The sequence below is a fragment of the Hyla sarda genome, chromosome 5 (assembly GCF_029499605.1).
Source record: "Hyla sarda isolate aHylSar1 chromosome 5, aHylSar1.hap1, whole genome shotgun sequence".
NCBI lineage: Eukaryota > Metazoa > Chordata > Amphibia > Anura > Hylidae > Hyla > Hyla sarda.
Window position 1 is genome coordinate 324,873,339 of NC_079193.1, and position 17,233 is coordinate 324,890,571.

Genomic DNA, 17,233 nt, shown 5'->3' on the forward strand with positions numbered 1-17,233 from the left:
ACTCAACTTCAGAAGCTAATAACTATTGGAAGGATTAAGATTTTTTTAATAGAAGTAATTTACAAATCTGTTAAACTTTCCTGGAGCCAGTTGATATATATAACAAAAGTTTTGGCCTGGAATACCCCTTTAACAGCTATCCAATGTTTGCTGCAGCACTTTGCAGCAAATACAGCTGACAGATTCCCTTTAAGGGTCTATTCATACATGCTTAGGGAACTTTTTAGGTAATATCACTGTTAGATTATGTAATACTAGATTTATGTAATAGCTAAAAGGAATACGAACCCAATTCATACTGCAAAACAAAACATTTATTGTACAGTTAAGGAGCCGACATTTATCACCATAAACATCAAGAAAAACAAAAAATTGTTCTTGAAGGAACAATATCATCCAAAATAAACGGGGAAACATAAGTATTACACAGTGTTTGATTCAGAAAGTGAAAACATTAACATTACAACTGAGTAATGTAGAATAAAAACTAAACCTTGCCACTAAATGCCTAGATTTTGGACTTCTTGCCTGCACACATTCATTTTTGTTGTTGGTCAAAAATGGAACAGGTTTGGGCACTAGTACCCAGTCTCAGGACAATGTGGAATAGAGTAAAATTTCCTTAACACCAGTCCTCAAAGAACCCCAATATTTCATGTTTTGGATTCCCCATAGACGAAACATACAAGAACTTGTGAACATGTGTTGATGCACGGTCAGGTGCAGTATTTGGGATATATATTCCCCTAGAATCAGTGCTTTTAGTGAAGAATGGCTATAATTTAGATTGTGATGTGGCATGCCACTATTTTTCAGATTTGAGTAGGTTAAAGAGGGTTTTCCCACAATAAGTGTTGGACTACTGTGAACCCCCACAATCACACAAACATGTCCCTATGGTTATTTGGAGCAGCAGCCAGACATGTCTCTCCATTGAACTGGGCCTGTGGAAGATAGCCAGGTGCATGAGGCCTAAAGGGTGTGCATCTCAACGCTATGTCAATTAAGCAAGTATGTCAATTAATATACACCTAAAAAAAAGAGGATTTACAGTTTGAGTGAAAGGGAGACAATGACCTCATATTGTAGAATTTATTATCTTATTCAAAATATAACTCGATTGAGGTCTTTGAGGACTGGACTGAACAAACACTGAAAAAAAGAGCTATTACTATTGTACAATTTTTGGGCCAGTACTCCATTGCGCTCTTTGAACATTTAGAGGGTGATGTTGTGGGTAAAGACCAGCATAAAGGGGTACTCCGCTGCCCCAGTGGTCAGAACATTTTGTTCCAAACGCTTGTAGCGGGCAGCGGTGTCGCGACATCACGGCCACGCCCCTCGTGATGCCACACCACACACCCTCAATGCAAGTCTATTGGAGGGGGCATGGCGGCTGCCACGCCCCCCTCCCATAGAATTGCACTGAGGGGGTGTGGTGTGATGTCACGAGGGGGCGTAGACGTGACATCACGACCCCAGCCACCCGCACCTGGCATTCTAAAAGAACACTGGGTTCTGCACAGAGATTGCAGGGGTACCAGCGGCAGGACCCCAGTGATCAGACATCTTATCCCCTATCCTTTAGATAGAGGATAAGATGTCTAGGGGCAGAGTACCCCTTTAACTTTCTTTTGGCAGGTATTAATTGTAAGGTTTATTAAAACTAGATTCTCATGGAACCCATATGTATTTCACACCAAAATCTGCATGAATTCATCCCCCAGAGTCCCATTATTTTCATTAGAAATGTCCATTGTACTTTATATGGTGTGGGTGTTTCTGATGCAGATTTGTACTCTTATTAGTGGAAATCACATTGCGAAGGTAGGACAACGATTAGGCAAAATTCACACAGTCGTATGCTTCGTCCTGCTCTGGGCTTTTTGTTTTTTTGGGCACCAAACGGACCCAAAACAGGTCAGAGCACGAGGGACACCACCGGGTCTGGACGAATTCCACTGACTTGAATGGGGTCCATCGTGCCTGCTGAACTCCTGTCGTTCTGACAAAACAAAAATGTGAACAAGCCCTTAACTCCACTGAATAGACCTGATCTGCACCAAAAACCACTGCAAAATCTTCTTCATGCATAATGAAAACCCACAGCAGAAATTATCTTTAAAAAAAAAAGTTAAACTGACAACTGATTCCCCCACACTAAACCCAATATATAGTGTGGGTTAAACGGATCCGTGGTCAAGAGATAGACCAGTTATTAGCAGGCATTGCTAACATTAGTCGCCGGCTTTGCGCAATGGAAGCGATTAACATATTAGCAATGCCAAGTAAAAACAGGTCTCTCTGGTTTATACCACATGTAAATCTGGTTCATCGGAACTATAACCTTGTGTACTGTGTTTAGTGCAGATAAACGGTTGTCAGTTTTCCTTTAAAGCAGGATAGGGTTAGATCCATAGACTGTGCAGGGCAAAATAATGTGATTGAGGACAATTACCAAAACTGTCTGCAGGCAGATTTACAGAAGAGTAAATTTAAGGCTAAGTTTTACACAACTGCCAGTGCAATTTTTGAGCCAAAGTCAGAAGTGGATCCATTAGGAAGGAGAAATATAAGTTCTTCCTTTATATTATATATATTTCTGGCTTTAGCTTAAAAACTGCAATGGCAGTTTTCCCAAAATAAAACTCCTATAAAAAACCTGTGTGGAAGCCTAGCCTTAAAGGGTTACTCCAATGGAAAAAATGTTGTTCATATCAACTGGGCCCAGAAAATTAAACAGATTTGTAAATTAATCACTAGGAAAAAAGAAGGAAAATATGTGCAGCTCACAATTATATTACCAACTGAGGACAAATGGGTAATGCACCTATACCTATGGGGCCAATATTAAATAAATAAAAAAAGACAAAAATACCCAGACCTCAAGGAAGGTATATTTAATAAATGAAACTATAATAAAAACTAAAATAAAAGGACCAAAGATCGTGCTTCAATTATAAGGTGTGTTTTATTAAAATAAAAATTCCACCTCACAAGGGGCCCCTTTTGAGAGGGGTATATAACACCTAAAATAGATGGACTATCACTGATAACTAATAACCAATTAGTATCACAAAATACTATAACAAGTGTATACAAAATGCACTTATATGATTAAGGCAAGATGAACTATATGCACTGGAACAGTTAAAAATGCTGAGAAAGTCTCATAGAGCTCAATCTTTCACTGTAGGGGTGGTTGTGTAATAATGTGACAAGTTCCTCTTAATGGTGAAACAATGTTCAGTATATTAAACTGAGGAAGTGTTGAATTGAACAGTTGTTGCAATTGTTGGTTTCTGTGTCACTGTGTCAGGACAAATAACAAGCAACTCTGTGTAAGGACAAATAACGGGCAGCTTTGGATTACTTTACCGGTCCTTAGAGCGGAAGACTCCCGATGTGCTGGATGGATCTAGCACATATATATATATATATATACACACACATATGACTACTGAAGAAGGGGTTTACTCTAATACCCTGAAACGCGTCTAGTCAGTCTTGCGGACTATCACTGACTGCACTTTAAATTATATTTCACTTGGACTTCTGTGGCTTTGCTGGTCCAGCACGAAGACGACCCCGCTGATCTTACTGCCCCGGTCCACAACATCCAGTTCGGAGTGGACTGGCAGCAAGCCGAGGAATCAAAGCACATCCTGCAGGTGCCGGCACTGACGTCACATGCCACCCTCACGAGGCAGAGACATCTAACATCGGTCTGTTGCAGACCTGGCCTCTACGGCAGGACTTTCCATCGGCGTGTGCCACCTCTGAGATCTTCCATCCCCGACGCCTGCCAGCGCAGGGACCCGGAGGTAGCCCACCTGCAGTAACCATCTAAGTGCTAGATCCATCCAGCACTTCGGGAGTCTTCCGCTCTAAGGACCAGTAAAGTAATCCAAAGCTGCCCGTTATTTGTCCTTACACAGAGTTGCTTGTTATTTGTCCTGACACAGTGACACAGAGAAACCAACAATTGCAACAACTGTAACAACTGAACTTCAAACACTTCCTCAGTTTAATATACTGAACATTGTTTCACCATTAAGAGGATCCTGTCACATTATTACACAACCACCCCTACAGTGAAAAAGATTGAGCTCTATGAGACTCTCAGCATTTTTAACTGTTCCAGTGCATATAGTTCACCTCGCCTTAATCATAGAAGTGCATTTTGTCTACAATTGTTATAGTATTTTGTGATACTAATTAGTTATGAGTTATCAGTGATAGTCCATCTATTTTAGGTGTTATATATCCCTCTCACAAGGGGCCCCTTGTGAGGTGGAATTTTTATCAGTTTTTTTATTTTAATAAAACACACCTTATTATAATTGAAGCACGATCTTTGGTCCTTTTATTTTAGTTTTTATTAATTATAGTTTCATTTATTAAATATACCTTCCTTGAGGTCGGGGTATTTTTGTCTTAGATTTTGTCTTAGATTTGTAAATTACTTCTATTAAAAAATCTTAATCCTTCCAGTACGTATCAGCTGCTGTATACTAAAGAGAAAGTCGAGTTATTGTTTGCAGTCTGACCACAGTGCTCTTTGCTGACACCTCTGTCCATGTCAGGAACTGTTCAGAATTGGAGCAAATCCCCATAGCAAACCTCTCCTGTTCTGGACAGTTCCTGACATGGACAGAGGTGTCAGCAGAGAGCACTGTGTTTTGACTGCAAAGAACTACTCAACTCCCTATGGAGCATACATCAGCTGATAAGTACTGCAAGGATTAATATTTTTAACAGACGTAAATTTACAAGTCTGTTTAAACTTTCTGGCACCAGTTTTCCACTGGAGTACCCCTTTAAAGAGGTTATCAAGGATTAGAAACAGAGCTAACTTCTTGAAAAAAACTAAAATAGTCTGCATGTTTGTGGTATTGCAGCTCAGTTTCACTGAAGTGAATGGAGCCAAATTGTCATACCACGCACAACCTGAGGACAGGAGTGGTACCGTTTTTTGGGGAAAAAAATTGCTCTATTTTTCAATGCCTTAATAACCCCTTTTATTGCAGGATTGATGGTTTTCTAGTTATGTGGCCCTGATGCAAAGTCATGTATGTTTTTAATAAACTTGTAATACCCGTCAGGGCTGGATTTTCCCTTTTAGCATTTTTCATGCCCCTGGAAGTTCAGCATTCTTAGCCACAATGGATAAGTGTGGTCACGAACCTTTCCCGGCTTTCTGGGCAACTCGAGACAATGCGTCACAAGTCAGCTGATCACAGGGGGCTTGGCTGCTTCTCATCTTACTTGATAAGCCAGCCTCCTTATGACGTGTGTCGCGTCAGCTGTCACGTGATCTCAGCACAGTCTGCAAGTAGCAGGGATGTGCTCAAAGCTGGCACAGGCTGTGCAGAGGCATGCACACATCATCAGGGGGCTGGTTTGACAGGGAAGGCAAGCAGCAGCCAGCCCCCTGTGATCAGCTTGTGGTGCGCTGTTTTGAGCCGCACAGGAAGCCGAGAGGATCTCAAGACAACATTCATCCATAATGCTGAAGAATACTGAACTTCTGGGTACATGAAAAATACAAAAAAAGTGGATGATTAACCCCCGACAGGTACTATAAGTTATTTTAATACATACATGACTTGAGAGGCTGAATTAAAAGTAGTAAATACATGGAATAACCCTTTAAGTCTGCATCATGTCAACACACACTTTATAATACATTCAGAGATCTTACCTTGTTGGTTAATTGTGGTGTACAAGAAGTGTGCCAGGAGACTGATCGCAATAAATATGCTATCCCAGTTTAAAAGTTAGCACCTACCAACATAAGCATCTGATCAGTGAGGATCTGACCATTGGGACCCCCAACAATTACAAGAATTGGATTCACTAATGGAGCAGCACGTATACCTGCCCGCCACTTCATTTACTCACTACAGGACTGCCAAAGAGTTAAAATCTTAGGATAATGCCTTTAATGGAGTACCTTTCGGAAAAAAAAAAAAATCATTTCTTGGGCTAAGTTCACATCATATCTTAGGAACACATTCTGAGTATCAATAGGCCCATTAACCCAATGCAGGCACTGTATTCCTAAACAGTGGCATATCAGAGCCTTCTGTATTGGGAATACAGTGGGAAATATTCCTGATATATTCTCCTAATGTGATATGCCCAACATTCACTGGGGATCAACTTTTCATCTGCATTTACCACTACATCAGCAACAGGACTTACTGTAGAGAAGGGTTTTAAAAATGTAGTTTGTCATTGTTATTTGGTACAAAAAACATTCTCCCACAGTCCATCATCATTAAAGGCTGCTCCTTCTGGGTTGACTTTATCATTGTTTGCATGTGTATTAATTTCATCTGAACCGCAAACGGTACTTTGTGCATTATCTTCATGGACAGCGGTATCATCCGGTCCGTCATCTTCAGTGACAGCGGTATCATCCGGTCCGTCCTCTTCATTGACAGCGGTATCATCCGGTCCGTCCTCTTCATTGACAGCGGTATCATCCGGTCTGTCCTCTTCATTGACAGCGGTATCATCCGGTCTGTCCTCTTCATTGATAGCGGTATCATCCGGTCCATCCTCTTCATTGACAGCGGTATCATCTGGTCCGTCATCCTTATTGACAGCGGTTTTATCCGGTCCATCATCCTCATTGACAGCTTTATCATCTGGTCCATCATCCTTATTGACAGTGTTATCATCTGGTCCATCATCCTTATTGACAGTTTTATCATCTGGTCCATCTTCATTGACAGCAGTATCATCTGGTCCGTCATCTACAGAGACATCATCTTGTGCATCATCTGCCTGAGTAACACATTCATGAGCATTATCAGTCTGGTGGAAACCTGAATCCTCATCTAACATGTTGTCATCCTGGTCACCGTCCTCAGGTGTATTCTTTTCTTGGTCATCATCCTCATCAACTAAATCATCTTCCTGTGTTACACAATCATATGGATCTTCAGGTACAAGGCTTACAGAATTTGCACATAAGAAACTTTGCAACTTGTCCTCTGGGATTCGTCTTAGTGGAATTTCCTTATCCTTGAACTTTTTACGGTGCAGTTTTTCAGCTTTCTCCAATTCTTCCTCAGATGAGAAGCTGACCAATACTTCCCCTAGGCAGAATCCTTGTCTGTCACATAACATTGAAATGTCTTCTTCATTGAGGGAAAAGCCAGCAAAGAACTTTTGGACATCCCTTTTTGTTACATGGGAAGGAAAGTTTCTTAGATAAAGGCATTTTCCCTTTGAATGATGATGTGAGAATAAGGCCTCTTTGCCTGTAAGTAAATTTCTCATGCTTGGTTTAGAGACAGAAGTTATGAACAAAAGGCGCCCATTAAATGTAACTTTGTGAAGTCTGAGGACTCGTTTGTAATCCTTTTCATTTTTGAATGTGACAAAGCATTCTCTTGTCCTACGACCCTTCTCATCATACAGAAACTTAATGTGATCTTTGTCCACAAGGTTAAAAAGCCACTTTCTCAAATCATCTTTTCTAGTGGTATAGCTCAGGTTTGTCACATGCACATGAAATTCTCCATCATATATTGGGTCACGCTCATTTGATGCATTTTGCGGAGACCTTGTACGCCTTCGTGGAGACCTAGAGCTTGTATGAGGAGATCGAGAACGCAATCGTGGTGACCTAGAATGACTGACAGAAGATTCAGAATGCCACCATGGAAACGTATTATATAAATGGTGAGTTCGTGAGTATTTCAGTGGAGATCTAGAATGCCGTGGAGATCTAGAGTGCCGTGGAGATCTAGAGTGCCGTGGAGACCTAAAACGACGTGGTGACCTAGAACTCCTTTCTGGAGACCTTGAATGGTGTCTTCTATCATGCCTTGATGAATAGGAATGGTTATCCCCATCATAGTAAGCTTTGCCACCATGCTTTACCCACTCTCTTTCATTAGACCATACAACATCTACATCCTTACTATTTCTGTGTCTTCTCACACCCTCACTGGCATCAGTGCTAGTAGAAAATTTTACCAGTGCACCATTTCTTAATGCATGGTCATCTTTAATGGACAATATATCAGCAATATGGAGCCCTGCAAAGTATCTTCTGACAGACGTTGTAGTTGTAACTCCAGCAGTAATTGTAATACGCAAATACACAGATGCTCTGGGAGGTGCAGAGTCTCTTCTATCCAAATCCCTATCCGCATGGTCTCCATTTCTACTAAAGAAAGCAGATTCATACTTTATCAAGGACCGTTCCATTTCTGCCTTGGAGCTGGGATAGACAAGAACAATGGAATCCTTTATGGGTAAACCAGAAAACTCAGTAGCCAGAAGTGCATCTTCCCATGTTGTGAAGCAAACATACGCCACCCCACGTTTACCACCAATGATAGTTATGCCGCCCTCTGGAATTTTCAATCCTCTAAAGTATAATCGAAGGTCTTGTGGGTTAACAGAAACTGAAAGACCTTCTAACCTGATGGTTCGTGACATTGTTACCTAAATAGAAAAAAAAAAAAAAAGAAAGTATATATATAAAACTTCAGAATTCTTCATTTTTATAATTAAGAAATTCCTACCAACTAAACATAAAAATACATCTATTTTCCATTACCGAAAATGTGAATTACTGAAACATGATGTCCCATGATAACCTGTTTTCACTTTCATTTCTTTGCCAGTGAGCCAGGTTATGAAGAATAGGTAGTTGAATTTACTGAGAGCAACTAAGCAGTTGTGGCAGGCTCCCAGGCTGGGAAGAAGGACTTGCTGTACTTGGAGGTAGTGCTGGGCGGTATGACCAAAAATGCATATCACGGTATTTTTGTAAGTCATGGTGGTTCCACGGTATTTATCGGTATACTACCCGGGGAACTAATCATATGTGACCCGGACGCAACCATTTAAAGCGCAGTGGCCCGTATCTCATTAATTTAAAGCACCAACGGCTCACAGGAGGACGGGGAGAACATATGATTATTTCCCCGATGTAGGGATAATTCATTCATTTGAGGGGGGAGGGGCCCGACAGGTATTGCGGTATAAGAAAAATTCATATTGTGCAGGAAAAACATACCGGTATTCGGTATAACGGTATACTGCCCAGCACTACTTTGAGGTGAGATAATATTACTTTACTGAGCTGTATACGGGTGGAACAAACTTGCACTAAACATGGTTGGCAAATCCACAGTAAGTAAATGTAAACCTGCCTGGGATAAATTATCTATACTAAAGATCAAATTAAAAAGGAAATTGTGAAAATACAGACTAGAACCCAATATATTAAAAATCTCCATGCTCCATCCATTTATATAGGACGTGTCTCCAACCTACGACACCCCAAAATGAACACAGACCACTAGGTATCGACCGATTATCGGTTTGGCCGATATTATTGGCGATATTCACGATTTTGGACGTTATCGGCAATTACCATGCAGATAATCCGATAATGCACCGCCCCGCCGCCACCACACCGCGCCGACCAGAGACCGCCATTGCCCCATTGCCTCCCCCATCCCCGGTTTTATAAATTACCTGTTCCTGGGTCCTCACTACTTCTTGCTCCTGCGGCGTCCTGCGTTACGCGGTGCGCTGCGCAATGACGAGTGACGTTCTCAACGCGACATCACAGTCAGTGCACACAGTGACAGCTCAGGACGACGCCGGAGCCAGAAGTAGCGCGGACCCCGGGAACTGGTAATTATAAAACCGGGGATGGGGGAGGCAATGGGGCAGCGGCAGTGGTTGGACTAAGGATCGGCAGGGGGAGAGAAGCGCGCGGCGGCGGTCTCTGGCCAGAGAATAGGGGGGGGGGGGTTGGACTCAGGGAGGTCCCCAGGACAGGCAGGGAGAGAGAAGCGGGCAGCGGCGGATGTCTCTGGCCCCGTAAAAGCCGCTGCCGTTCATTGATTTAAAGCGCCCGCTTTAAATCAATTACCTGCAACAGCTTCTTCGGGGCGGGGGAGGTGTGGGTATCGGTATAAGTCATCGGCTATCTGCCTGAAAGGCCACAGATTATCGGTATTAGCCAAAAAAAAAAAATACTTATCGGTCGATCCCTACAGACCACACACACACACACACACACACACACGAGAACCCTATAGAAAATACCCTATCAGACCTACATTCATGGCTGTAAATGTTGGCACCCCTGAAATATTTCTAGAAAATGAAGTATCACTAACAAAAGAATTGCAGTAACATATGTTTTGCTATACACATTTATTGGAACTAAACCAAAAAAGGGAGGGGAGGGGGGGGGGAAAGCAAATTGAACATAGTGTCACACCAAACTAAAAAAAAAAAAAAAAATGGGGGTGGACAAAATTATTGGCACACTTAAAAGGTGTATTCCGGGCAATAACATCTTATCCCATATTCAAAAGGATAGGGGATAAGAGGTCTGATCACAAGTGGCCCGCTGCTGGGGCCCCCCGCGATCTCCCTGCAGCACCTGCATTCTACGAGTCTCCAGTTCCGGAAACATCAGGGTTTCCGGGACTGGGGATGTGACGTCACGCCCCCGCCCCGCCCATTCATGCCTATGGGAGAGGGCGTGATGGCCGTCATGACCCCTCCAATAGACATGAATGAAGGGGGCGTGGCATGATGTCACGTCCCTAGTCCCAGAAACCCGGAGGTTTCCAAAACTGGAGACGCAGCCCTGATCAGACATCTGAATACCCCTGTAACTTAATATTTGGTTGCACACCCTTTGGAAAAAATAACTGAAATCAGACGCGTCCTATAACCATCAATAAGCTTCTTACACCTCTCAGCCGGGTTGTTGGACCACTCTTCCTTTGCAAACTGCTCCAGGTCTCTCTTATTGGAAGGCGCCTTTTCCCAACAGCAATTTTAAGATCTCTACACAGGTGTTCAATGAGATTTAGATCTGGAATCATTGCTGCCACTTAAGAACTCTCCAGCGCTTTGTTGCCATCCATTTCTGGTTGCTTTTTGACATATGTTTGGGGTCATTGTCCTTCTGGAAGACCGAAGATCTCGGACGCAAACCCAGCTTTCTGAAACTGGGCTGTACAGTGCGACCCAAAATCCATTGCTAATCCTCAGATTTCATGATGCCTTGCACACATTCAAATGGAATGAAGATGGTCGGCACTTCGGTTTCTCACCCGGTGCACGAAGAAAACAAATATGCAGTTGAAGAAGTCTCGGCACTCGGGATTTCTTTTCAAAGGTTTATTCAAGTATTTCCAGCGTACTGCTGCACGCGCCTCGGCTCACACCTGAGCCTTTCAAACACCTGAGCTGTTTGAAAGGCTCAGGTGTGAGCCGAGGCGCGTGCAGCAGTACGCTGGAAATACTTGAATAAACCTTTGAAAAGAAATCCCGAGTGCCGAGACTTCTTCAATTGCACACATTCAAGGCACCCAGTGCCAGAGGCAGCAAAACAAGCCCAAAACATCATTGAACCTCCACCATATTTCACTGTAGGTACTGTGTTCTTTTCTTTGTAGGCCTCATTCTGTTTTTGGAATCTTGCTCTCATCAGTCCACAAGAGGTTTTTCCAGAAGGATTTTGGCTTACTCAAGTTCATTTTGGCAAAGTGTAGTCTTGCTTTTTTATGTCTGTCAGCAGTGGAGTCCTCCTGGGCTTAAATGTGGACAGATAGTTTGCGCTGCCTCTGATGCTCCCTGACCCTGCAGGACAGCTTGAATATCTGTGGAACTTGTTTGGGGCTGCTTATCCACCATCCGGACTATCCTGCGTTGACACCTTGCACCAATTTTTCTCTTCCATCCACGCCCAGGGAGATTAGCTACAGTGCCATGTGTTGCAAACTTCTTGAAAATGTTGCGCACTGTGGGAAAAGGCAAATCTGGATCTCTGGAGATTGTTAATATTTACAAACAATTTTGGTTCTTAAGTCCTCAGACAGTTCTCTTCTCTTTCTGTTGTCCATGCTTAGTGTGGCACACACAGACACACAATGCTAAGACTAAGTGAACTTCTCTCATTTTTAGCTGCTTTCAGGTGTGATTTTTATATTGCTCACACCTGTTACTTGCCCCCAGATGAGTTTAAAGGAGCATTACATTGCAAAAATTTTATTTTTCCACAATTATGAAAGGGTGCCAATAATTTTGGAGTTCGGTGTGACATTATGTCCAATTTGGTTTTTTTCCTCCTTTTTTGGTTTAGTTCCAATACACACAAAGGGAATAAACGTGTATAGCAAAACATGTTACTGCAATCCTTTTCTGTAAGAAATTTCAGGGGTGCCAACATTTATGGCCATGACTGTATAAACATTCATTAAAGGGTAGCTCCCACAATCTTTTTTTTTTTCTTTCCCTGCCTATTGCCCATCTTTCCCTAACCCCCTCCCTGCCATAAATTATTTTTTTTTTTACTATTTTAGAAATGCCTCTTTGTCTGCCTGGTAGTGTGCTTACTTACCAGGCACCACGTCACTGATGCCTGCTGGGGCCGGCACTTCCGCCCTTAGTTCACCTATACAGGGTGCCTCCAGCTGTTTTACCACTACAACTACCAGCTTGCCCTGACATCTATCGGCTGTCAGGGCATGCTGGGAGTTGTAGAGGTGAAACAACTGGAGGCATCCAATAACCCCCGCCCGCTGAAAGCAATACATGCGCCGCTAACCCCCGCCCGCTCCGGTGAAAGCATTACACTTGTTTTTGCATAGCGCTGTGGCCGCGGCGCTAACCCCGCCTGCCCCGCTGACAGCAATACATTTGTTATGGCCGCGGCACTATGCAAACCCCCCCCACCCCGGGCGCTAAAATCCCTCCACCCCAAGCAGACATACCCAAGTGCTGTGCTGAGTCCTTCCTGAGGTGGCAGCAGTGGCGTATGCCGGGAGGCGGGGCCGGTGTGTGAGGCCAGGGAGCCAATGCGCTCTCAGCGCTCGCTCCCTGCCTGTCTGATTGAAAAGGATCGATGCCCAGCCACATCAGTCCTTTTTCAACCGTGACGTCACGCCAGGCTGCAGGGGGGATAAGTTCTTTCTGTACATACTAGCATGAGACTTCTTCCTTAAAAGGGGTATTCCAGCCCTAAGACTTCTTATCTCGCATGCAGCACTGCAGCCTCTTGAGTCTGCCGGGTCAGGACTACAGGGCCGAAGTATCGTGATGTCACGCCTGGCCCCCCGCAATGCAAATCTATGGGAGGGGGTGTGACAGCCGTCACGGCCCCTTCCATACACTTGCATTGCGGGGGCACGTCATGACATCACACAGGGGCAGAGTTGTGTTGTCACGATACGCCGGTCCTGTAGTCATGATCCGGCAGACTAAGAGGCTGCAGCGCTGCATGCAGCTCCCACTCAATCACTCAATTTTTTTTTCCCTCACACACAGTTTGATATAAAAAAAAAAACACCAGCAATGCAATGGTGGGTATTTATCCAACAAATCCACCCGGAATGTTGCACCATATACTATACCAGTGTTTCCCAAACAGAGCACTTCCAGCAGTTGCAAAACTACAACTCCCAGCATGCCCGGACAGCCGTTGGCTGTCCGGGCATGCTGGGAGTTGTAGTTTTGCAACAGCTGGAGGCACCCCTAGTTGGGAAATACTGTCCAGTACTATATACTACTATACAATCCAACATGCTGGGAGTTGTAGTTTTCGTTTGGGGCAGCTGATGAGCCACACGCTGTATCAGGGCATGCTGGGAGTTGTAGATTTGCAACAGCTGGAGGAACCCCTGGTGGGGAAACACTGACCTATACTATATACATGCAGGGAGTTGTAGTTTTTGTTTGGGCAGCTGCTGTATCAGTTACTAACTTCAACTCCCAGCATGCCCTAATACAGCAGCTGCCCAAACAAAAACTACAACTCCCTGCATGTATAAAGTATAGGCCAGCGTTTCCCAACCAGGGGTGCCTCCAGCTGTTGCAAATCTACAACTCCCAGCATGCCCTGATACAGCGGGTGGCTCAACAGCTGCCCCAAACGAAAACTACAACCCCCAGCATGTTGGGACTATATAATAGTATATAGAATAGGTCAGTGTTTCCCAACTAGGGGTGACTCCAGCTGTTGCAACACTCCAACTACCAGCATGCCCTAACTCCTGAATTTAATACAAACACAATCAACAAGTCACATCAAAACATGGTTTTGTTAAAAATTACAGATCGGGGCGCACAAAATAGTCCCCCATACAGGCTCTGTATAAGGAGAAATACAAAAAAGTTATAGGGGTCAGAATAGGACAAAATTTCCCCCGCATATCTGTATCCTGTGATGTCACAATTAATTATGCAAATTAGCATGGCCAGTATTTTTTTTTGTTGCAAGAAAGGTGGCCACCCTAACTGGGACTAATACTATCAGCATTAACATTACTACTACCACCGCCATTGGGACTACCAGCATCGACACCACCACCACCACCACCACCACTACTACTACTACTAGGAATACCACCCCCACCACTACTAGGAATACCACCACTACTAGGAATACCACCACTATTACTAGGAATACCACCACCACCACTAGGAATACCACCACCACCACTAGGAATACCACCACCACCAACACTACTAGGAATACCACCACCACCAACACTACTAGGAATACTACCCCCACCAACACTACTAGGAATACTACCCCCCCCACCACCACTAGGAATACCACCACCACCACCACCACTAGGAATACCACCACCACCACTAGGAATACCACCACCACCACCACCACCACTAGGAATACCACCACCACCACTACTAGGAATACCACCACCACCACTACTAGGAATACCACCACCACCACTACTAGGAATACCACCACCACCACTACTAGGAATACCACCACCACCACTACTAGGAATACCACCACCACCACTACTAGGAATACCACCACCACCACTACTAGGAATACCACCACCACCACTACTAGGAATACCACCACCACCACTACTAGGAATACCACCACCACCACCACCACCACTACTAGGAATACCACCACCACCACCAACACTACTAGGAATACCACCACCACCACCAACACTACTAGGAATACCACCACCACCACCAACACTACTAGGAATACCACCACCACTACTAGGAATACCACCACCACCACTAGGAATACCACCACCACTAGGAATACTACCACCACCACTACTAGGAATACCACCACTATTACTAGGAATACCACCACCACCACTAGGAATACCACCACCACCACTAGGAATACCACCACCACCAACACTACTAGGAATACCACCACCACCAACACTACTAGGAATACTACCCCCACCAACACTACTAGGAATACTACCCCCCACCACCACCACTAGGAATACTACCCCCCCCACCACCACTAGGAATACCACCACCACCACCACCACTAGGAATACCACCACCACCACCACCACCACTAGGAATACCACCACCACCACCACCACCACTAGGAATACCACCACCACCACCACCACTAGGAATACCACCACCACCACCACCACTAGGAATACCACCACCACCACTACTAGGAATACCACCACCACCACTACTAGGAATACCACCACCACCACTACTAGGAATACCACCACCACCACTACTAGGAATACCACCACCACCACTACTAGGAATACCACCACCACCACCACTAGGAATACCACCACCACCACCAACACTACTAGGAATACCACCACCACCACCAACACTACTAGGAATACCACCACCACTACTAGGAATACCACCACCACCACTAGGAATACCACCACCACTACTAGGAATACTACCACCACCACTACTAGGAATACCACCAACACTACTAGGAATACCACCACCAACACTACTAGGAATACTACCACCAACACTACTAGGAATACTACCACCACCACCACTAACACTACTAGGAATACCACCACCACCACTACTAGGAATACTACCACCACCACCACTAACACTACTAGGAATACCACCACCACCACTACTAGGAATACCACCACCACTAACACTACTAGGAATACCACCACCACTAACACTACTAGGAATACCACCACCACCACTAGGAATACCACCACCACCACCACCACTACTAGGAATACCACCACCACCACCACTACTAGGAATACTACCCCCACCACCACTACTAGGAATACCACGACTACTAGGAATACTACCACCACCACCACTACTAGGAATACCACCACCACCACCACTACTAGGAATACCACCACCACTACTAGGAATACCACCACCACCACTAGGAATACCACCACCACTACTAGGAATACCACCACCACTACTAGGAATACCACCACCACCACCACTACTAGGAATACCACCACTACTACTACTAGAAATACCACCACCACTACTAGGAATACCACCACCACCACTACTACTAGAAATACCACCACCACTACTAGGAATACCACCACCACTACTAGGAATACCACCACCACTACTAGGAATACCACCACCACTACTAGGAATACCACCACTACTAGGAATACCACCACCACCACTACTACTAGAAATACCACCACCACTACTAGGAATACCACCACCACTACTAGGAATACCACCACCACCAACACTACTAGGAATACTACCCCCACCAACACTACTAGGAATACTACCCCCACCAACACTACTAGGAATACCACCACCACCACTACTACTAGAAATACCACCACCACTACTAGGAATACCACCACCACTACTAGGAATACCACCACCAACACTACTAGGAATACTACCACCACCACCACTACTAGGAATACCACCACTACTACTAGAAATACCACCACCACTACTAGGAATACCACCACCACTACTAGGAATACCACCACCACCAACACTACTAGGAATACTACCCCCACCAACACTACTAGGAATACCACCACCACCACTACTACTAGAAATACCACCACCACTACTAGGAATACCACCACCACTACTAGGAATACCACCACCACTACTAGGAATACCACCACCACCAACACTACTAGGAATACCACCACCACCACTACTAGGAATACCACCACTACTACTAGAAATACCACCACCACTACTAGGAATACCACCACTACTACTAGAAATACCACCACCACTACTAGGAATACCACCACCACCACCACTACTAGAAATACCACCACCACTACTAGGAATACCACCACCACTACTAGGAATACCACCACCACTACTAGGAATACCACCACCACTACTAGGAATACCACCACCACCACTACTACTAGAAATACCACCACCACTACTAGGAATACCACCACCACTA

General features: G+C 44.4%; 1 protein-coding gene across 2 annotated transcripts in view; it reads right to left on the minus strand.

The window, feature by feature from the left end:
* Positions 1-296: 296 nt before the first annotated feature.
* The window catches only part of LOC130274242 (RNA-binding protein 12B-B-like), a 47,860-nt gene continuing 30,923 nt past the window's right edge, over positions 297-17,233 (minus strand). Inside the window, exons 2-3 of one of the 2 annotated variants that reach the window (XM_056522325.1) lie at positions 6,208-8,469; positions 297-2,005 (exon numbers count right to left, since the gene is read on the minus strand). In XM_056522325.1, the coding sequence (XP_056378300.1) occupies positions 6,244-8,463 (2,220 nt within the window). In that variant the 5' untranslated portion in view covers positions 8,464-8,469 and the 3' untranslated portion in view covers positions 297-2,005; positions 6,208-6,243. Of the gene's footprint in view, positions 2,006-4,435; positions 8,470-17,233 lie in introns of those variants that run through there. The other variant, XM_056522324.1, reaches the window with a different exon arrangement.